Source organism: Epinephelus lanceolatus, chromosome 4, assembly GCF_041903045.1.
Source record: "Epinephelus lanceolatus isolate andai-2023 chromosome 4, ASM4190304v1, whole genome shotgun sequence".
Taxonomy (NCBI): Eukaryota; Metazoa; Chordata; class Actinopteri; order Perciformes; family Serranidae; genus Epinephelus; species Epinephelus lanceolatus.
The window spans coordinates 47052511-47073187 of NC_135737.1; the positions used below are offsets into that span (position 1 = coordinate 47052511).

General features: G+C 41.8%; 2 protein-coding genes across 2 annotated transcripts in view; both read left to right on the forward strand.

The window, feature by feature from the left end:
- The first annotated feature begins 1341 nt into the window (after window positions 1-1341).
- tex12 (testis expressed 12) lies at window positions 1342-7689 on the forward strand. Its single transcript, XM_078167527.1, has 5 exons — window positions 1342-1434; window positions 2072-2193; window positions 4173-4281; window positions 4786-4837; window positions 7078-7689. Exons 2-5 carry the CDS (start codon window positions 2110-2112, stop codon window positions 7214-7216), a joined length of 384 nt encoding a protein of 127 aa, XP_078023653.1. The 5' UTR covers window positions 1342-1434; window positions 2072-2109; the 3' UTR covers window positions 7217-7689.
- Window positions 7690-12507: 4818 nt separating this feature from the next.
- The window catches only part of sorl1 (sortilin-related receptor, L(DLR class) A repeats containing), a 119788-nt gene continuing 111618 nt past the window's right edge, over window positions 12508-20677 (forward strand). The window contains exon 1 of the mRNA XM_033631088.2: window positions 12508-12858. Within this exon, the coding sequence (XP_033486979.1) occupies window positions 12544-12858 (315 nt within the window). The 5' untranslated portion in view covers window positions 12508-12543. The remainder of the gene's footprint in view (window positions 12859-20677) is intronic.

Consider the following 20677-nt stretch of genomic DNA (forward strand, 5'->3'; position numbering starts at 1 on the left):
AAATTTGAGATCTTTGGTTCCAACCGCCGTGTCTTTGTGAGACGCAGAAAAGGTGAACGGATGGATTCCACATGCCTGGTTCCCACTGTGAAGCATGGAGGAGGAGGTGTGATGGTGTGGGGGTGTTTTGCTGGTGACACTGTTGGGGATTTATTCAAAATTGAAGGCACACTGAACCAGCATGGCTACCACAGCATCCTGCAGCGACATGCCATCCCATCCGGTTTGCGTTTAGTTGGACGATCATTTATTTTTCAACAGGACAATGACCCCAAACACACCTCCAGGCTGTGTAAGGGCTATTTGACCAAGAAGGAGAGTGATGGAGTGCTGCGGCAGATGACCTGGCCTCCACAGTCACCGGACCTGAACCCAATCGAGATGGTTTGGGGTAAGCTGGACCACAGAGTGAAGGCAAAGGGGCCAACAAGTGCTAAACACCTCTGGGAACTCCTTCAAGACTGTTGGAAAACCATTTCAGGTGACTACCTCTTGAAGCTCATGGAGAGAATGCCAAGAGTGTGCAAAGCAGTAATCAGAGCAAAGGGTGGCTATTTTGAAGAAACTAGAATATAAAACATGTTTTCAGTTATTTCACCTTTTTTTGTTAAGTACATAACTCCACATGTGTTCATTCATAGTTTTGATGCCTTCAGTGAGAATCTACAATGTAAATAGTCATGAAAATAAAGAAAACGCATTGAATGAGAAGGTGTGTCCAAACTTTTGGCCTGTACTGTACATGTTCATATATGATTGTTAGCATGCTCACTTGAACATTTTGCATGTTAGCATTCACTGTTAGCATGTACAGGTGAGCCTTACTTTGTGGTTATTAGGTTTTAAGGCTGGGTATCGCCACTGATTTCCTGAATCCATTAAAATTCGATTCACAAGGTGCCAATTCAATAAGATTTTCCAATTCGATTTTATATCGATTCGATTAGGGCTTTTTCAGTTACAACACTGATTTTTGCTGAATGTTAAAGAGATTCTCAGAGAACTAATGTTGTAAATTTTACAATGGATTATTTAAAAAGGAAGAAATTCAGAGCAGGACTAAAAAAGAAGCAACAGTAATGTTAAAACAGCAGAGTCACGATATTCACTCACCATCTCCAAACTGACCTTTCCAGACCTGCAAAATATCGCTCTTCCTTCTCTTCATGACTGTGGGAATTCTGAGTCTCTTAAAATGACGTAACACATTTGTCAGTCATGAGCATCCCCGCCTGATAGTTGATATAACAGTGCCAACCGCAATTTACGAGCAGCCATGAATGCAGCATTTGCCATTCCAACGTGCGCGCGTGCCCTCTACCGTTATTTTAAATGTTAGCGTGACCGTTTGGTCCAGTGTAGACCACCGCTCTCAACTGACCGTGTGACGGTACATGTAAGCGGCGAAATAACCGACTCTTCCACTCAGAGCTCGTAAGTAGCGCAAGCTTTAATTGTTAAATTTTAATTAATTAGCCAATTAATCAATTAATTAACAATAAGTTAGTTACACATAAAAGCCTCGAAAATCATGGCTGTATGCCGTTAACTGCTAATGTAAATGAACGTTAGCTAACATAGTGAATATTAGCATTTAACTGTTAGGTTAGCTAAACATTTAACGTTAGCTTTATGTTAGCTAGTAAGATAAGTCTGTTAGTGCTGAGTTGACGAACTAAAGGGAATAAAGATCGTCTGATAACATTAATGTTATACATCTAGCTGTATTATTAACATGAAGGTGTTTTAACACCTGGAAAATATATATTTATACAAGATATCGTGGTGGTTTTATGGTTTTACTTGCTATCTTAGACATGAATATTATGTAACATATATTCTGCAAGCAGCATAACATTTGTCAGTTTGTCACAATAGCATCTTTTAACATCTGTCTTAAGCAGACCGTGAAGATTAAGGAAAAAATACAAGAAAACATGATGACAGTTTTTATAGAGACCAATGTTAGCACACACTAGCACCCTGTGATGCTACTGAGACACAAACAAACCTTTGTGATAAACAAAATACCTGTAATTCAAATGTCTAACGTTTGATTTCACGTTTGCAGCAGCTTTACATCACACGACAACGTGAGAAGCAACACCAATGGAAGGAGAATCCAGTCTGCTAACACCTAACAAGAGAGTAATGAACATCATCAAGGGCCCTAAACAGACGACACCCCAAGAGGTGAGATAAACTTTCCTGAGGAAAAGTCTCTTAAATCAATTCAAAAAAATCATGTTGAGTTAATGGGAGCTCAGAAGATACGACATACTGACAGATACTGAGAAGAAAATACATACATACATTGGAATTATTGAACATAACATATAACATTTCTTAGAGGATGTTCCTACTATAAAGATACAGATTAAAATAATTGTCAACCTTGATGACAATGAGAAAAATAAATATATGAACGAAATAAAATAGACTGAGGCAGAGTTATATATACATACATAAGAATTATAAAAGGTAAGTTAAAAATTAAAACACCAGACATACAAAATTTAACACATTTTAGCAAAAAACATCAAGATACAAATCAAGAATCATAATTCAAAACAAGAACTGAGAAACGTCGACACTTAGTTTTTTTTTTTTGTTTTTTTTTCATTTTTTTAGTGACCAAGAAAACAACTTAAAATCATTTATAAACCAGTTAAAGGAGGGCGCACCATTCCTCCACCTGCCACAATGATTATGGTTTTTACCCATGAGAAAGATTATATTTATTATGTAAGAGACGGATCAATTCAAATGATCTATATAAAAAGATATCAAATGTTTGAATGTCATTAATCTTCAGTGATATCCAGTTTTTTTATGTCAGACCAGAATCTTTGAAAAGTGGCATAAAAAAAAAGTAAAACATGTGCTCTAAGGTAAAGAAACCCACTGCGGACAATACAATCATAGCTTAAGGCTTTTATTTTCAGTGTCATAATATTACTTCTTAAATCAATTGGTCAGTAGGCTATCAATAATCAAGAAAACCTTTTACAGACTTTTTTTGCAGATGTTCAAGGCCCAGCACACAGGTGAGGAGGTAACAGAAAAATACTGTCGTCTATTTAAAGATAGTGTTGCTGCTAAAGGGCCTTACTTTATTCTCTATAAGCTTATTTGTACAATATGAGTGCTTAAACTAAACAAGATACATACGTTGGTTTGGTGCCATGTGAAGTAGGGGTGAGTTTGTGTACAAAAATTTCTAAATTTTTAGAGTGGGTAATTTTTTTCGTATAAATGTGTACACGGGTTTCACCGCTGGGTCCGCCATCCCGAATTCTGGTCCCTAAGTCTACGGCCAGTAGAAGCCGTATTTCCCATGCATGTCAGCGATTTCACTGGGGACGCATGCGAGTAATTCAGGCTGACATTACCTGTTTTTCAGCAAACTCCTCTGGAAATTTTATTAAAAGGCATGGCATATAGGTCCACAGTAACTTATTATTATTATTATTGGGTCTTATCAGAGTGGGCTACAATGAATACTGGGCCATCAAATCACAACATCCGTAGAGAGAGGACACGGAATTGTGTGCGCTTTTACGCATGTGAGTTTAGGCGATCACGGATATTTGATGTGGGAAAGATGTAGCCAGATGTGTTAGCTATTTTTAAGCGGCACCGAGATACATGGCTCGTCCGTCCATCTGTCTGTCTGTAGCACGACTCATGTGTGCCACTTCTCCACCGACGCGTGCGTAAAAGCGCAAACAATTCCGTGTCCTCTCACTGCAGATGCTGTGATTTGATGGCCCGGTACTCATTGTAGCCCACTGGCGAACGACCCCCTTAACGAATGCGCCATTTTAATAGAACGGAGCATGTAGGCTACTGATAGTAGCTACTACTACTGATAATTAGTATCACCCCCCTCCCCCCTAAAAAAAAAGTTTTTTGTGTACTAACTTTTCATAACCGTTTATGATCTCAAACACGTGTACACGGACTCACCCCTAATGTGAAGTGAATTAGCATTAATTTGAGGTGGTCCCCCAAAAGTCTAGGGCTGGCCCTGTATGCCAGAGTCCCTCTAATTAAGTATATAATGATATTATGTCAAATAATGTCCTTTTCAAATACAGTGGACAGATAGATCCATTTTTCAATGTGTGATTAATGATTTATTGCAACTGGTCTTCTTCCCATTGCAACAGATGGAGCCTACACCTGCAGGTGGAGATGAATCGCCATCGAAAAAGAGAAAGACTCCCTCTAAACCATCCACTTTGGAGCCAGCTGATTCATTTGAGGCCACGACTGTAGGTATGTGCAGTGTCACAGTGCACTGGCAGTCACACAAAATGCTGCTGGATCGGAAAAATTACATTTCAGCCCACAAATGAATACAATACGATAAGGCTGTGTTTTTATGTCAGAGCAAATGAAAGCATCAGCAGACACACTGTGCTGTCACACTGCTGCAACATGAGCTCACAGCAAGTGTGTGTGATTGAAGTAACCCATCAAATAAGTTTCTTGTGAGGGGTGTGAAAGAGAAACAGGAGATGTGACAAATGCCTTGAATTTGATTGTTGTGTAAACACGTTATGTGAAGTGAATCATGTGATTCAGAACTGTAGCTGATATCTGTTCACTGCCTGTGCTCCATCCTGGTTTTAGACCAGTGAATGCCTCCACATCATATTTTAGTCACATGAAAAGAATAATGGAAGAATACTCATAATTCAGTTTGATTGTCAAGGTAAGTAAGTTTTTGCCACTGAGTGAATTTGCAGCATTTGACCTTGCTGTTTTGTTCTGTCACAGGTGCAGTCAGAGAGTTCAGCGTGCTGTTCTCAGAATTTTCTGAAGCGTTAAGGTCGGTCGTATTTCATCTGCTTAATTAGATTTTACAAAGTGGTGACATACATGTGCTTAAAACCTTGAGAAAATTTGCTCAAAGAATGAAAGGGTTAGGATCTTTCCACCTGAAAATGATGATGATGATTTTAAAGGAGCTATATGTAAGAAATCTAAAGCAAATAGTCATAAAATCCTCCTAATATGTCACAGAGACTAAGGAATAATGTTCATATAACATACTGATCTCACGACAACAATAGTACAGCCAGAATATTCGCGTTTAAAAAACATTTTTACGGTCCGCAAATCATGTTTATGTTTTGAATTTGTGTTTTGGCCTGTTGCGCCACCCACCGCCGTCTACCAGTCACGCAGTCAGTAGAGTCTCAGCATCAGTTACAGTAACGACTGAGCTACAGCAGCACGGCAAACAGCATTAGCAGTGTCCTGGTACATAGCATTAGCAGCCGGCTCCTCCTCAGCTGTATCCCAGCAGCAGCGTTAGCAGCAGAGAAGCCGGACTTGCTTGAACGGTCTGCTGGAAAACCACAGATCAAGGACGCGGCGACGCAGCCCTGCCACGGCAGCTGCCCGTGGGCAAACAAATCAGTCTCCAGCGTGCCGCTGTCCAGTAACCTCGAATCTGTAGGGGAGGGGGGGCAGACACGACTCACAGCAGTATTTTGAATTTGAGTGCAGTAACCGTTTTGGCCACATTCTTACATACACCGCCTTTAAAGTTTACTAAATCAGTTTTTCTCCTGAACAAGAAAAAGGTGTGGCGACTACTGGACATGTTTTTGATGGATACACATGAAACTTAGGTCCTGTCTACATGCATAGAGATATTTTTTAAGGGTCATATTCTTCTTCGATTTGGCCTCTCACCTACACCACAGACCATAAATAAAGATGGATGATGACAAAAGTGAAGCCGAAACATCTATATCGCCCCCTGGTGGCTGGCTGCAGTATAGGTCATAAAGCTAGCCCTCTCCATAGCCCTTTTTAGATAGGAGTTGTGCAAATTTGCAGGAAAGCCCAATCAGTCTTTTTTCAGCATTGGCAGTATAAAAACAAAATCAGGGAGTGCAGCAAAATGCCGCCTACCTACTTTTGTTTATACAGAATGTGCCTTTTTCGGGGCAATGGGGGGCGTGAGCAAGTAACAAAACGTGTAGCTCAGCGTGTGACGTAAACAGTGACATGGGAGGGAAGCCGCGGCTGGTCAGTCCTTCGGCGATTCTCTCGTAAGTCGGCCCGTTCTTCACCGTCCCCGTCATCTGACGGTTAATGGCCTCTTCGTTTGCGAGGACAAGGAGGGCGCGCAATTCCTTGTCTCCCCAGTTGCTCATCTTTACAGTGTCTGTCAGGTTTGTGTTTCCCTCTTGCTACTAGCTGCTCGCTAATTCCTGCTATCAGCTGTTTCCTGTTTATCCATTGCCAGTGGCTCGCACGTGCGGCGTCATCAACAGCTCCTCCCGTTGCGGAAGGGCGCCTTAGTCTGTTTAAACTAAAAGGGTTCCACCAATATGTGTACCCTACGAGGTGGAAAATTGGGCACCTTGAATCAACTCGCCAATCTGGTTCTGTGTGTCTAAACACTCGCAGCTGGCCGGCAAAGCGGCCCAACATTCACGGAAAATCTGGCAGTGTAAAAGGGGCTCATGTTAGTGATTGGGCCAAACTAAAAACTTATAACATTAAAATATGTCAGTAAATACTTTACTGACATATTTTTATGTCGTAAAACAAAATGTGAAAGTCTCTTTATGTATTAACCACAGACCTCATTTCACCTTTACAAAAACACACTGGAGTCCCTTTGGAGTCATTTTCGCTCTATAGAGTGGATAGAGAGATTTTGTAAAAAATGAAAGTTGTGTGGACAGAATTATTTTTCAAAACAGTGGGAACAAATATCTGTACACGTGTAGACGTTATTAAGACATTGGAGGTCTCAGAATCAGAATGCACAAACAGCTCATTTTTTCTTCTGTTGTCTTACAGAATTTCACTAAAACTAATACTCAGAAAGTAAAGCTCACCTGTTCATGCTAACAACGTATGCTAACGTGCTAACAATCATGTATATATACAGTTCTTTCACATGGTTTCGTCATGTTGATTAATGCTGCTGAGAGATGTCAACATACTGTTGATCACACAATTTAAATCGATCAACACACATTTGCTTCTTCACTCATATTGTCACAGTCACACTTCTTTAATGTCAGTATTTATGTCTTGGTGCAGTGAGAGAGCAGCAGATGATGCCACCAAGATGAAGGAGCTGGACTGCATTTTGACAGAAGCTAAAAACTTGGAGGCCCACCTGACGGAGAAGAAGAAGCTCCTGAAGCAAACACTGGATCAGATTTCTGGTAAACTGTAGGGTGGAGTCAGCTGTTCCCTGTGTTAAGAAGCAGACCTGTTTATTTAACTGAAGACAATCGGATGTGTAATTACCTGTACTTGTACATTTTTATTACATTTGTTGATTGATCAGATTCAGCTAATATGTTTATGTTGTTCATTATTGCAGCCTTGCAACAATCTTTGTGTTGTTATTGGTGTGATGTTACAATGATGGAAACATTAACCAGTCCTGAGTTTACACAAGTCAGCAAGTTGAATATGCCCAGAGTAACAGACAGCAGTGTGTGTTTGCTTGTTGCAGCACAGCAGTTTACTTTTATTTATACTTAATCAAAGAGTCACTGAAACAACTTCTCAGTGTGACAGCTGGCCCAGTTTCCTCAATTACTTCTGCATATATACAGTTCAAGATCTAAGACTTTCAAATTTTCAGATGTGGTTTGTTTAAGTTGGCAAACGTGCAACACATCATATTAAAATGTTTGTATTTAAAACTCATGGGATTAACGGCATGATCATTTTCTGAGTCATTCATGCAAAATTGTAATTTGAATGTGTCAGTGAAGATAATATAATAATCTTTATTTATAAAGTGCTTTATGTGTCAATAATTAAAAGAGACAAGACATGAAAACAAGAACTTTTAAAAGAGCTGATAAAACACTTTGGTTTATAAAAACTGAGGAAATAAAGAAAGTTTAAATAAACTTAAAACTCAAGTAAAATCAGGAAAAGCTTTCTGATAAAATATGTTTTAAGAAGGGATTTAAAAGCGATCACTGACTCAACCGACCTGATTTCTGATTTCCTCGGGCAGATTGTTCCAGAGCCTCGGGGCCCTGACCTCTGGAACAGACAAAAGACCTCTGCTGCCTGAGGACCTCAAAGTACGTTCTGGCGTCCACGGTACAAAGAGGTCGGAGATATATCTGTTACAGAGACCATGAAGAGCCTTAAAAGTAATCAGTGAAATCTTAACATCTATTCTAAAACATACTGGGAGCCAGTAAAGAGGCTGAAACTGGAGTGATGTCATCACGTCTCTGGCAGCTGAATTCTGAACAGTTTTTGATTCAGGCAAGACAACACCATACACCTTTCTGCCTTCTTTATTATATTCATTCTTCCAAACTCTGATGACATTGTCTTGATTACCTGTAAATGATCTCTCTCTGGTTCATGTTGCTGCTTCATGGTTTCATTTCACACTGAAATAATCCACTTCGCTGCCACAGGGCCGCAGCAGTAATCTGCAGTTAAACCCACCACTTCAACAGCTTCATCCCATATCCACTTTACTCACAGTGGAGTTCTAATCTCACTTTGTATAATCCCATTGATTTAATATGCTCAGGTTGTGGCAACATGAAGGAGACACGCCGCGTCCATGACAGTCAGATCGTTTTATTCTCATTAAAAGAGACATTTCTCATGTGCGAGAAACATCTTAATCCACATCTGGGATCTGTCACTTTTAGAGCTGCTCAGAGCTGGAATTATAGGCTTGGACTGGCAGCTGGAGAGGTGCCAGTTTGCCTCCTTGGTGCTGCTGAGGTGCTCTTGAGAAAGTCACTGAACCTCACCTGCTTGAGGCGCCTGTCCAAGGCAGCCCCCTCACTCTGACAGCTCCCCATTTAATGCATGTACAAGTCCTGTTTGTGCATGTGTGTATTTAGGGCCTGTGTGTGTAACAGAGCGAAAAAAAAAAAACAACAAAACTTCCCCTCTGGGTTTGATAAACTTTATTTTCTTCTTCTTCTTCTTCTTAAAAGGTAGGCTACAGTTACATCTTCTACAGCAACATATTGCTGCCACCATGACAAACTAATATTTGCTCACTTTCTTGTTTTAATGTGACATTTTTAATTAATAATAAACACGTTTAAAGCCTCCCTCCAGTCATTTTTGCTTCCTGTTTAACAGTTGACGTTCTTAAACACTAACCAAGCCTAACCTAACACTTAGCCCCACCCAGCCCTAACTAATCCTGATTAGCATATTCTTTAACCTCAGCTAAATATGTTCATCTTTTTAAGCTCAAACATTTCTGTTTGACCCATTTAATGTATTCAATAGATTTTGGACTTCAATATTTTTTTACACTTCAATTAAATGTGTTCAATGAAATTTGGTGGGAGAGAATTAATACACAGTAAAATGTGTTGACTCAGCAGGCGACATGAAATAAGACAAGTTGATCTACAGGAGTAAAGGTCCATCCATCCATTTTCAACTGCTTATCTGAAGTCGGGTCATGGGAGCAGCAGGCCGAGCAAAGCACCCCAGACGTCCCTCTCCCCAGCAACACTTCTCAGCTCCTCCTGGAAGACCCTGAGGCGTTCCCAGGCCAGATGAGTTATGTAATCCCTCCAGTGTGTTCTGGGTCTGCCCCGGGGCCTCCTACCAGAGGGACGTGCCTGAAACACCTTCAATGAGAGGCGCCTAGGAGGATCCTGATCAGATGTTGAACCACCTCAACATGAAGGATCAGTGGCTCTACTCTGAGCTCTCTCCTGATGTCTGACTCCTCCCCCTATCTCTAAGGCTGAGCCCAGACACCCTACAGAGGAAACTCATTTCAGATGCTTGTATCTGTGACCTCATTCTTTCAGTCACTACCCAGAGCTCATGACCATAGGTGAGGGTTGGGATGCAGATGGACCAGTGTAACTGCAGAGCGACACAGACACACCACCACACAGGTATATGATGTAATAAGGGAATATAATAAGGTCGACATGTTGTGACCAGTCATATGTCTGACACATACAGGACCTGTATGAATCAGACAGAGCAACTAGACTGCATTAACTGGGGATCATTGGACGTCAGTGAGTCATCAGATTATATCAGAGTAACGTAATCCTTTCAAACAAACACACACTGTGTCTGACAGAAAGAGCCCTCTGAAGTTGTCTCCGACCTCTCAGTCCTGGTGTCAGACCTCACTGTTGACTAAAAGTCAATTTCTTTGCATTCATTTCATTCCTGATCCAGACACTCTGTTAAGAACTGTTTCACCTCGTAAATATAGACATCAAAACTGTTTTAAATACAGAATTATGGAATTTAAACAAGTTTATAAAGATGTGATTTATCATGATTAACTATTAGAATTCAGTGATTATTCCTGATTTTAAAAACTAATTGTTTGACAGCCCCAATATATAAAACTATTTGTCTCTTGCCTCCAGCCATTGAGATAGATTTGTTTTAATTTTCTTGAGGTGCTCAAGCACCTGCTCCCAAAAATGTCTCTGCACAGGACTACTAGCATGGGAATAAGTCCAGTCAGTGTAACTCAAAAATGTGCCCAACCCAGGAGGAATTGCATTAGTAATGTTTAATAGTTTTTATTGGTTCTAACACCCTCCTGCATCATATATTCAAAGTTTACCTCCATGGATTTAATGGGACATTGTTTTTTCGGGGTCAAAAGCAAATCAACATTTTGCAGTTATGTGATCTGGGTGAAATGATAGATATTAATATTGAAGGGTCTCTGTACATATTTCCAACATATTTGGTATCTCTCTGAAGTTTTTGGGGTCAATCTTGTCAATAAAACACTTTATAAGAGAAAATTCTGATCATTTACTATACCTGTATTTAAAGGACTACTACCCAACAACCATTTTATTTTTTGCCAAATTTTCCACTCAGTTTGTGCCACACTTCTTCTGTAACTTAAGTGGGTATAAATGATTCTGTATACTTCATATCTATAACATCATTATTCACTAGTCCATAGCCATTGGTAGCTTTGTCACCTTCTACCTATGCTAGTCCTCAATGCTTATGTGCAGTTTCACATAGATTGACCACGTCAGTGAGTAGAAAAACGTGGGACAGACAGAATGACTGACATCTGATTATGTACAGCAAACCATACCATGACTTAGTCATACCATAAATTAGAAAAAGAAAAAAACACCAACATTGGTCCACAGGGGGAGCCACAGCGATCGGTCGCATTTTAGCCATTTTGAAGCATTTTTCTGTTGTTATAGCGCCACCCAGCTGCCAATTAGAGTTAAATTTCTCCAGTCACCTTGAGGCGTCCTGTTCTACATATCTACCAAGTTTAGTAAAAATCCATATGGCGGTTAGGCCTAGATAAGAAATGAGCTCTCTAGCGCCCCCATTTTGTTTGATGGGGTCAATAATGGAGGGGTCCCCTCAGATTATGTGTGGTCATATGCCTACAAAGTTGCGTGGTGATGGGTGAAACCCTTGAGATGTTATACACCTTTATGTGATGAGCCACGCCCTCCGCAATATTCATTGCCTTATAGAAGCTCAGTTTTAGTAAGTTTTCCATCTTTTGCCAAGAGGGAACTTTAGATATTGGTCCCTAGATTATGTTCACCCAGTTTCATGCAGATCGCTCAAACTTCCTAGGAAGAGATCCATTTGAAGTGTTTTTCAAAAAATTCAAAATGGCGGAAAATCTATATAAGCGGAAGTTATGGGTTCTTGAGGCAAATGTGTTCCTCATGAGGAGAGGCATCTCTGTGCAAAGTTTCATGTCTCTACCACATACGGGGCATGAGATATGCCCATTCAAAGTTTGACATTTCAATGGGTTGCTATAGCGCCCCCCTTTGGCCAATTGATGTAATATTGCTTCATTGGCATCCTCCCATGATGATCGAGTTTTATGGGCCCAGGTCAGAACTCTCACTAACTGGTACCACCCAAAGTGGCAAATTCTAGTTTGGTATAATGAAAAACTCTTTATCTGTAGATGATATTTCAACATAATAAGCCTTCCATGTGGCAGCTGTCACTGACAAACACATTTGTATGTGCAGAAAACTGAATGATAACATGCTTTATAACCTAATTTTACTGACTTTGGATTTAAAAAAAGGTTGTTTTGGGGTATAGTACCTCCTAACTGCACATATACATTCAGGACAGGTCGTATCTGATGGTTATATGTGGAAAAGTATCCTAAAAATTTAATATTAGGACATAGATTGCATTAAAATATCATGTTCTGTGACACAGTGGCCTCAAATTTGGAGCCCTGAATGTACCTTGATCCACTAAATGTATAATGGTTTACTTTTAATATGTTATTTGGACGTCCCAAGAGATCACTAAAAGACCTTGAATGATTGCTACTACAGTTTTCCTTGTGTCAAACCACAGGTTGACTGGACTAAATGTTATTACAGGCTACAGAACATTGGAAGAATAATTGATGAGTAGGTTTGAGGTGAGGAGTGTCGTCCTTTCCCACATTCCCATGGTGTGTGAACGCATCATGAGGAGCATCACGGCCGGTAGAAGGAGCTCTTCAGTCTTACCTAATCCACCAAGCAAACATACACAAACATGGCGATATCACAAGCGGGCAAGATGCAGTCTCGGTGCTCCTTATATTTATTATTCCTCTCGGTTGCAGGAATCAGCTCCTCCACCCTCCACCTCCACCCGGAGCGGCGCCACATGCTGCCGCAGAACACAGGCTTCTTCACGATAGAGGCAAACGAGGGTTTCCCAGCCGGAGATGGAGGAGGCGACGCGGCTCCAGCGCTGCCTCTGGCCGCTCGGAGAGCCGCTGAAGGCGGGTTGGGCTCCGGCGCCCATCCGCCGCATCGAAGCCGCCGGAGCCCTGCTGAATCGACCATGCCAAAGGTGTACGGGAAGGTAATGTAACGCACCCCGGCCGTAGTAACGTTACTCTGCTACATCTGCATACTGAGCATCACCCCTCACTGTCCTTAGCTGGCAAGGATGTGTTGCAGAAATTACGCAAGCCCCAGTGTTGTTTTCTGAGTTCCATCATCTCCTGCACCTTATGTTGGAGTAGCCTCACTGTTGCATGGAGAGACAAGGACGCAAAGTGTCCTGTTTAACCTCAGAGCTACAAAGCGTCAAGGATTCACCTCGATGCTTCACAACCTCACAGCTTCCGAAATGTGTGACATTATAATGAACTCACAAACCTGCTTCACCTTCTGTGTGTTAGTCCAACCTGTCTGCAGCTCCTGGACTCTCACATACAGACATTACAGTATAAAGTGAGAGCTATGAAGCGTCCACGCAGATTAAATGTGATGCCGAAGTTACCAGAAAACCCCCACGGTTCTGAAAATGTATTTGTGTCTGTGCTTATAGGCGCGTCTGCCTGCAGATAAACAAGGAAAGCAAATAATGTGGTTTTGTTATAGAGATTCTGAACTGCAGATAAGTCAGGCAGGAGAGTGGTGCTAATGGGGAGAGACAAATGGTTCAGCTGTTGTTGTCTTTAACCAGCTGTTTGCTGAGGATGTGTGCTGATACTGAGTATAAAAGTTAGTGTGAAGATAGTTTCTCAGACCCTGCAGACATGAAGTAGCCAGACTGTTCAGCCAGACTTCAGTCAAAATATTTATAATTTAGTCACCTCTCTGTCATCTGTCTGTACTGGAAGCTACACACCTGATTGACAGAGACAAGCAAGTAAAATTTTCTCTTCTCCATCGCTCCATCAGGGATTGCTCCTAAAATAAAGAACAGTGGGTGTAATGATAAGCCAGTGTTGAAAAACCCTGTCGGACAGTCCCAAAAAAATGTGCGTATGATCTCCAACCTGTCTTTAATCCCTCCAGATCAAATTTGTGGCTGCTGCTGTCATATTTTGACACAAAGAGAGCTGCTCTAAAATACCTGGTTTATAATTTCCAGTTGAACTCTTTCAGTAGTGTGCTAGTCGTTACATTCAGCTCTAGCTCCCACTTCTCTTTATATCCAAGGTGTTTGGTGACTCATGTCATTGTAAACATTTGTGTATCTGTGGGATGATTTTTGTCTTTTCTTCCATTATCCTTACTGAAAACGTTCTATGGGGATAGGTTGATGATTCCCGATGTGACATTACATAATCCCTCAGTTGTAAATATCTGCAAGAATCTTTGGAGCATAAACCCAAATTATCCTGTAATTACTGAAGTGATTTCAAAATTTGCTCTTCAAACATTTGGTCTGTTGTAATCAGGCTTGTCTCTGCCCACTCCATAAACCCAGCGTCTAATTCACTCTGCAGGAAATCCACATTATTAAACAGCTGTATTTTAACAGAGTGACATCTGCTGTTGTCAAATAAAAATGGATTTGTGGTAAATTATATCAAAGTTGGGTTCAATAAATCAGACTCCCACAGTCATGGAAAACCTGGAAAGTCATTGAATGTTGTTGTTTGTAATGAAATTAGTTGTTGTGAGGTAGTTACGACAGGCCTCGGTGCAGGCTTTTATTGCACTCTTTCCACTGTCACTCTTTGCCGTGGCAAGTCAAGCCATGCCGCGCAGATTTGCGTATCCATTATCAGTTTAGATGCGTCATTCCACAGGAGCCACGGCAAAGACAGACCATCTCCAGAGTAGGTCCAAAAGCTGGGCTGCCCGCCCTCAAGCTGGTAGCAGTGACATCTCGCCAACTGCAGCCAACCCCGCCTCTCCCCCTCAAACAAGCTTGTGTGTTGCAAGACTCCACTCTCCTCTGTGAGGGGCCCTAGTGCCAGGTTTTGTTCCTAAACTATCTGCTATGTGTCATCTCGTCTCATCACATGATCAAAAAGAGACTCGACACTGGACGACATCAACATACATATTACCCAGCATTCATGATTATATATGTGCATGTGATAAAAATACCAAAGAAAATGATCATATATATATATATATATATATATATATATATATATATATATATATATATATATACATACAGTACAGGCCAAAAGTTTGGACACACCTTCTCATTCAATGCGTTTTCTTTATTTTCATGACTATTTACATTGTAGATTCTCACTGAAGGCATCAAAACTATGAATGAACACATGTGGAGTTATGTACTTAACAAAAAAAGGTGAAATAACTGAAAACATGTTTTATATTCTAGTTTCTTCAAAATAGCCACCCTTTGCTCTGATTACTGCTTTGCACACTCTTGGCATTCTCTCCATGAGCTTCAAGAGGTAGTCACCTGAAATGGTTTTCCAACAGTCTTGAAGGAGTTCCCAGAGGTGTTTAGCACTTGTTGGCCCCTTTGCCTTCACTCTGCGGTCCAGCTCACCTCAAACCATCTGGATTGGGTTCAGGTCCGGTGACTGTGGAGGCCAGGTCATCTGCCGCAGCACTCCATCACTCTCCTTCTTGGTCAAATAGCCCTTACACAGCCTGGAGGTGTGTTTGGGGTCATTGTCCTGTTGAAAAATAAATGATCGTCCAACTAAACGCAAACCGGATGGGACGGCATGTCGCTGCAGGATGCTGTGGTAGCCATGCTGGTTCAGTGTGCCTTCAATTTTGAATAAATCCCCAACAGTGTCACCAGCAAAACACCCCCACACCATCACACCTCCTCCTCCATGCTTCACAGTGGGAACCAGGCATGTGGAATCCATCCGTTCACCTTTTCTGCGTCTCACAAAGACACGGCGGTTGGAACCAAAGATCTCAAATTTGGACTCATCAGACCAAAGCACAGATTTCCACTGGTCTAATGTCCATTCCTTGTGTTTCTTGGCCCAAACAAATCTCTTCTGCTTGTTGCCTCTCCTTAGCAGTGGTTTCCTAGCAGCTATTTGACCATGAAGGCCTGATTGGCGCAGTCTCCTCTTAACAGTTGTTCTAGAGACGGGTCTGCTGCTAGAACTCTGTGTGGCATTCATCTGGTCTCTGATCTGAGCTGCTGTTAACTTGCGATTTCTGAGGCTGGTGACTCGGATGAACTTATCCTCAGAAGCAGAGGTGACTTTTGGTCTTCCTTTCCTGGGTCGGTCCTCATGTGTGCCAGTTTGGTTGTAGCGCTTGATGGTTTTTGCGACTCCACTTGGGGACACATTTAAAGTTTTTGCAATTTTCCGGACTGACTGACCTTCATTTCTTAAAGTAATGATGGCCACTCGTTTTTCTTTAGTTAGCTGATTGGTTCTTGCCATAATATGAATTTTAACAGTTGTCCAATAGGGCTGTCGGCTGTGTATTAACCTGACTTCTGCACAACACAACTGATGGTCCCAACCCCATTGATAAAGCAAGAAATTCCACTAATTAACCCTGATAAGGCACACCTGTGAAGTGGAAACCATTTCAGGTGACTACCTCTTGAAGCTCATGGAGAGAATGCCAAGAGTGTGCAAAGCAGTAATCAGAGCAAAGGGTGGCTATTTTGAAGAAACTAGAATATAAAACATGTTTTCAGTTATTTCACCTTTTTTTGTTAAGTACATAACTCCACATGTGTTCATTCATAGTTTTGATGCCTTCAGTGAGAATCTACGATGTAAATAGTCATGAAAATAAAGAAAACGCATTGAATGAGAAGGTGTGTCCAAACTTTTGGCCTGTACTGTATATATATATCAGAAAATATAATGTTAATTGAATAGTTTTTATAGTTCATGTAGTTCATGTGTGCTGTCTGTATTTACGCCCCTGCTTCCACATAATGTGACATAATGGCATATATAAGTTAGCCACTGATATAGGGCTCTAAATTGCCTCAACCCAAGGAAAAGTAAGACAGATTAACTCAGACAACTTACAAGTGGAAAACTTGCACTGTTCCCATTTTCCATGACTTACACCAGCCAAGCCTTCTGCTGTTAGATGTTTGGTGTATTTGTGACGTAGTGTGGTGGTGTTTGTTGCGGGAAGTGAGACTCTCCTGTGTGTGTGTGTGTGTGTGTGTGTGTGTGTGTGTGTGTGTGTGTGTGTGTGTGTATGTAGAAATGTACCGTAACCAGGTCGGCAGGTGCAGCAGACATATTGAAACGCATGCTTCAGTGAAATTAAAGTCGCATCATGGGTCCTTTAAAAGTCAGGGAAAAGGTTTGAAATGTTGTTCATGAAAATGTGTGGGAACCCTGAATAATGCGTGGTCTCATGAAATTAAGAAAGCTTAAGTAGGGTTTGGTGTGGTGTGGTTTGTGTGGCGTCTCCACACATGATAGAACACGTCCCATCAGTGCCAGCTCGAGGTCACTGACCCCATTTTATCTGAATTTATAAGCAAATATTTTCTCCCTGTTTGTACCTTTGCACCAGTTAAGCAGCTGCTGCCAGTGTTTGTCCAGGCTCCATCCGAAATCATCTGTTTGAACAAATCATCTGTCCTGCTCGGTGTGATGCAGCACTGTTTGCTGAGGAGCAGTCCAGTGTTGGTTTACAGCACTTGAATATGATTATTGGCTGTGGTGCAGTCATTAGTGCTGGTATAGCATTGTCATTCATTAGAAGGACCGCTCATCCAGCAGTCTGACATCTTCACTGGACTGTTGCACTCAGCCATTATTAAGCTGATGAACACACTCAGACAAAACCATGCAGGAAGTAAAACATCTCAGAACAAATCTGCGGAAGAGCTCAGTGACTACAGAAAATAATCTGATCTTATGGAACAAGTTTGTTTTGGACTCACTCCCTCTGGACTTTAGCTCTTTGTTTCTCACTTCTGTTTCTCTTCTCGCGTGCTGAGCTGAACTGACAATTAGAGATTTCATCAGAGCTGTACCTGACTCACGATAATGTCAGTCCGATCAGATTTGGCTGTTTGAATATTCCACAGTTTGTTTGTTTTTTCTTCCATAGAAAGTTTAAACTTTGAACCGGGCTCAAACTTTGAACTGGGATATAGTAAACAAGCTAATGGTGAGATGTCCAACAACAGTTTCTGAGCCTAGACATCAAATTATCGCATTAATCTTTGAGCTGTAAATTCACCACTTCTAAGCAGAAGAGAGAAGATAATGTTATCTCCTTAGGGGCCTCAAATTCATCGTTTTCATGTAGACGTGAGGCAGGTGCGCTCAAACGCCAGAGCGACACCAACCTTGGCACGCACGTGTTCCCAAGTGGCTATTTTTCAGGGCGCGAAGACTGCGCCCTGAGATAAACCAAGTTACACTTTTGGAATAGTCATGTGATGAGGACCGACCAGTCACAGCCAACAGATATCTTTCCTGTCATTGAGGAGAAGTTGATGATTTTAGTGCAGAGCTGTCAGAGCTTTACATCTGTCTCACAGACGATAGACGGACACACAAATGGCACCTGGAAGAAGATCAGCTCTGCACTCAGGATTTTAGGTAAATAAGTTAAGATACGGTGCTGGTTATGGCTGCTTAGCAACCTCAGACCCAACCTGCCGCCACGCTCTCGAAAGCTGGCACAAGAATCCCCAGCAGTTAAAGATGCAGCATGTGTACGGCCCCTTGTGGTGGAAAGTTTCTCCTCCTCTGTGCCGCTGCATTGTGTCTGCAGCTGTCTGTACCAAAGAGTAGCGTGAAAGTAGAGAGCGCTCACTCCGCAGCAAAATCTGGGGACCAAAATGTCCCCAAAAGTACACTGCACTGAACAGCACACTGATAAGCAGAAAAACCCCATACTGCTTGACTTGAAGCAACCTCATTCGACTGAGAGGTCCCCGACTGATGAGTCGAAACGGCAACTTTCAAGGAGCAACCCAAGATTTCAGTCTGGCTCCACCGTCGCTGGTCTAACATGCTGAATCAGCCTTAAAAAACCTGATGGAGGTGTAACTGTGTGGGACATCCTGCACCAACGAGGGCGACGGATGCTCAGCAACGGTCCAACATGACCGGCACCTGACTGTCAGCTTGGCGTGTCAGGTCCTTCACACTGGGAGCAGAGTCTCTCCTCCTCTGGCAGCCAGCTCTGTCTATGCACTCTCATGCTAGTGAGGCTACGCTCACTGAGTCTGTTCACTGTCGAAGCTTTTCTTAATGTAGGTTTTTTTTAACTGCAGTCGGATCATTTGCTGATATGAAGTCCCTTTTTAGGGTCAGATAATATTTTAATTTACTCCATTTTTCTTCTTGTTTCTTTTTAGTATGAGTAATTTAGTTTCCTTTTGTTTGTTGTGATTTGGCTGGTGCTGTGATCCCGAGGCTGTGTGAGGGTGTGTTGGGTTGTCTGGACGGAGCCTCAGGACCAGCTGGCTGAGGGGAGTCTCACCCGGCTTTAGCTCGTAGGGCTGTGTGAGGGTATGTGCTGGGGTCACTAGTTTTTAGGAGAAACTTAATTGTTCGTATTTGCATTTTCAGTATGAGGGTGTATTAGCCAAGTTCTGCTATACAGGGATTGTTAGATGTCTTTTGAGGCTGGGTAACACAAGCTTGTACTGTAGAGATAGGCGTACAAATGATTAATCAGCTCATCAATGATGTGCAGATAAATCAATGATTAAAATGATCTTAAACTGCATCCCTAGTTGGAAGCTTCACTGGCTCTAGGGCCAGGTGAACAGGTGGAAACAGATGATGATTTGTTCAAAGAGGTGACAGGATCGTAGAGGACAGAGAATAAATAGAAACAGTGTGTGTGTGTTAGTCATGTGTGCACGTCTGTGTTTGACAAACCCAGAATGAGCTTGACAGAGAAGAGGGAAGTGTCTCTCTCCGTCATCAGCCTGCTGTCTCACGCTAACCGCTGCTTCCTTGTCTGATAACACTCTTAGCCCAAACACAGCCAGCAGGACAAATGGCCTCCAAAGAGTCAGATCAGGATCGGGTTTCAGCGCCTGTGAAAAACGCGCCTGCTGGAGGTTGTTATTAAGTGCTGAGCTTGTCAAGTGTTTGTTCCTCGGCTTGTTCTCCCTGTTGGCTTGTACGACTCGTTAAGGAGCTTCAGCAGGCGTCATAATTATGAGAGATAATGGCCCGGTCTGAGTGGGGTGCAGTTTACATACTTCATCATGCATCCATCTGACTTCAGCCTGGTGATGTCACTGATGAGCGTCTCCTCTGTGGCTGAGCATGTGCAGGGTTTGTTCCTGGTTTGAGTCCCTGCTACCAGCAGGACTCCAAATTAACTTCTTCCTCAGTGTCCCGAATCCTACTTTCATCTGTCCCAGATTTAACAACCCAAATTGAAGTTTTGTTCATCTGCCTATAACATTTCTCTTTTCTTAATCCACCATGAACTGTGTGAAACACTCTGTAACACTTCATCTCTGTTTGTTAAGTGAAATATTTCATTAGGCTGGGCTACAGATGTTTCTGTATCCATGGTGAGGATGAGAAACTTTATAAAGATAGAACCTTTTGCAGCGTCGTCGTGTCTCTTATATTTTCTCTTAATTTTCTGTTAAGAGATTCTGGTGCCGTGTGCAAAAGCTCTGAGACATGAACTAGACTTGGAGAGATGGCACCAAACAAAAGCTGCAAGAAGATGAAGTTCTGCTGAAGACGTACACTGCAGATTATTTCCAGGAAGTTACAATATATAACTGTAATATTTCACAATAAATGACATGTTTATCCTCACATGCTTTTACAGTGTAAACTTTTATATATTTTGGGTCTCATACTCAGATGCAAAACATTGACTCGGCAGTTCCTGATGGTGGATTCCCCTGCGTGTTAGGGGTGTAATGATACATCGATCCACATCGATTCATTGATTAACGATCTGATTACATCGATGCAAAATGAAAACATCGATCCATATCGTCATCTTAA

What these genes read in the sequence shown, in the direction of transcription:
- tex12 (XM_078167527.1), top strand. Translation starts at nt 2,110, where the DNA reads ATGGAAGGAGAATCCAGTCTGCTAACACCTAACAAGAGAGTAATGAAC. An exon ending in ATTTGAGGCCACGACTGTAG is followed by an intron (nt 4,282 to 4,785) that starts GTATGTGCAGTG and finishes GTTCTGTCACAG; the next exon opens with GTGCAGTCAGAGAGTTCAGC. An exon ending in GAATTTTCTGAAGCGTTAAG is followed by an intron (nt 4,838 to 7,077) that starts GTCGGTCGTATT and finishes GTCTTGGTGCAG; the next exon opens with TGAGAGAGCAGCAGATGATG.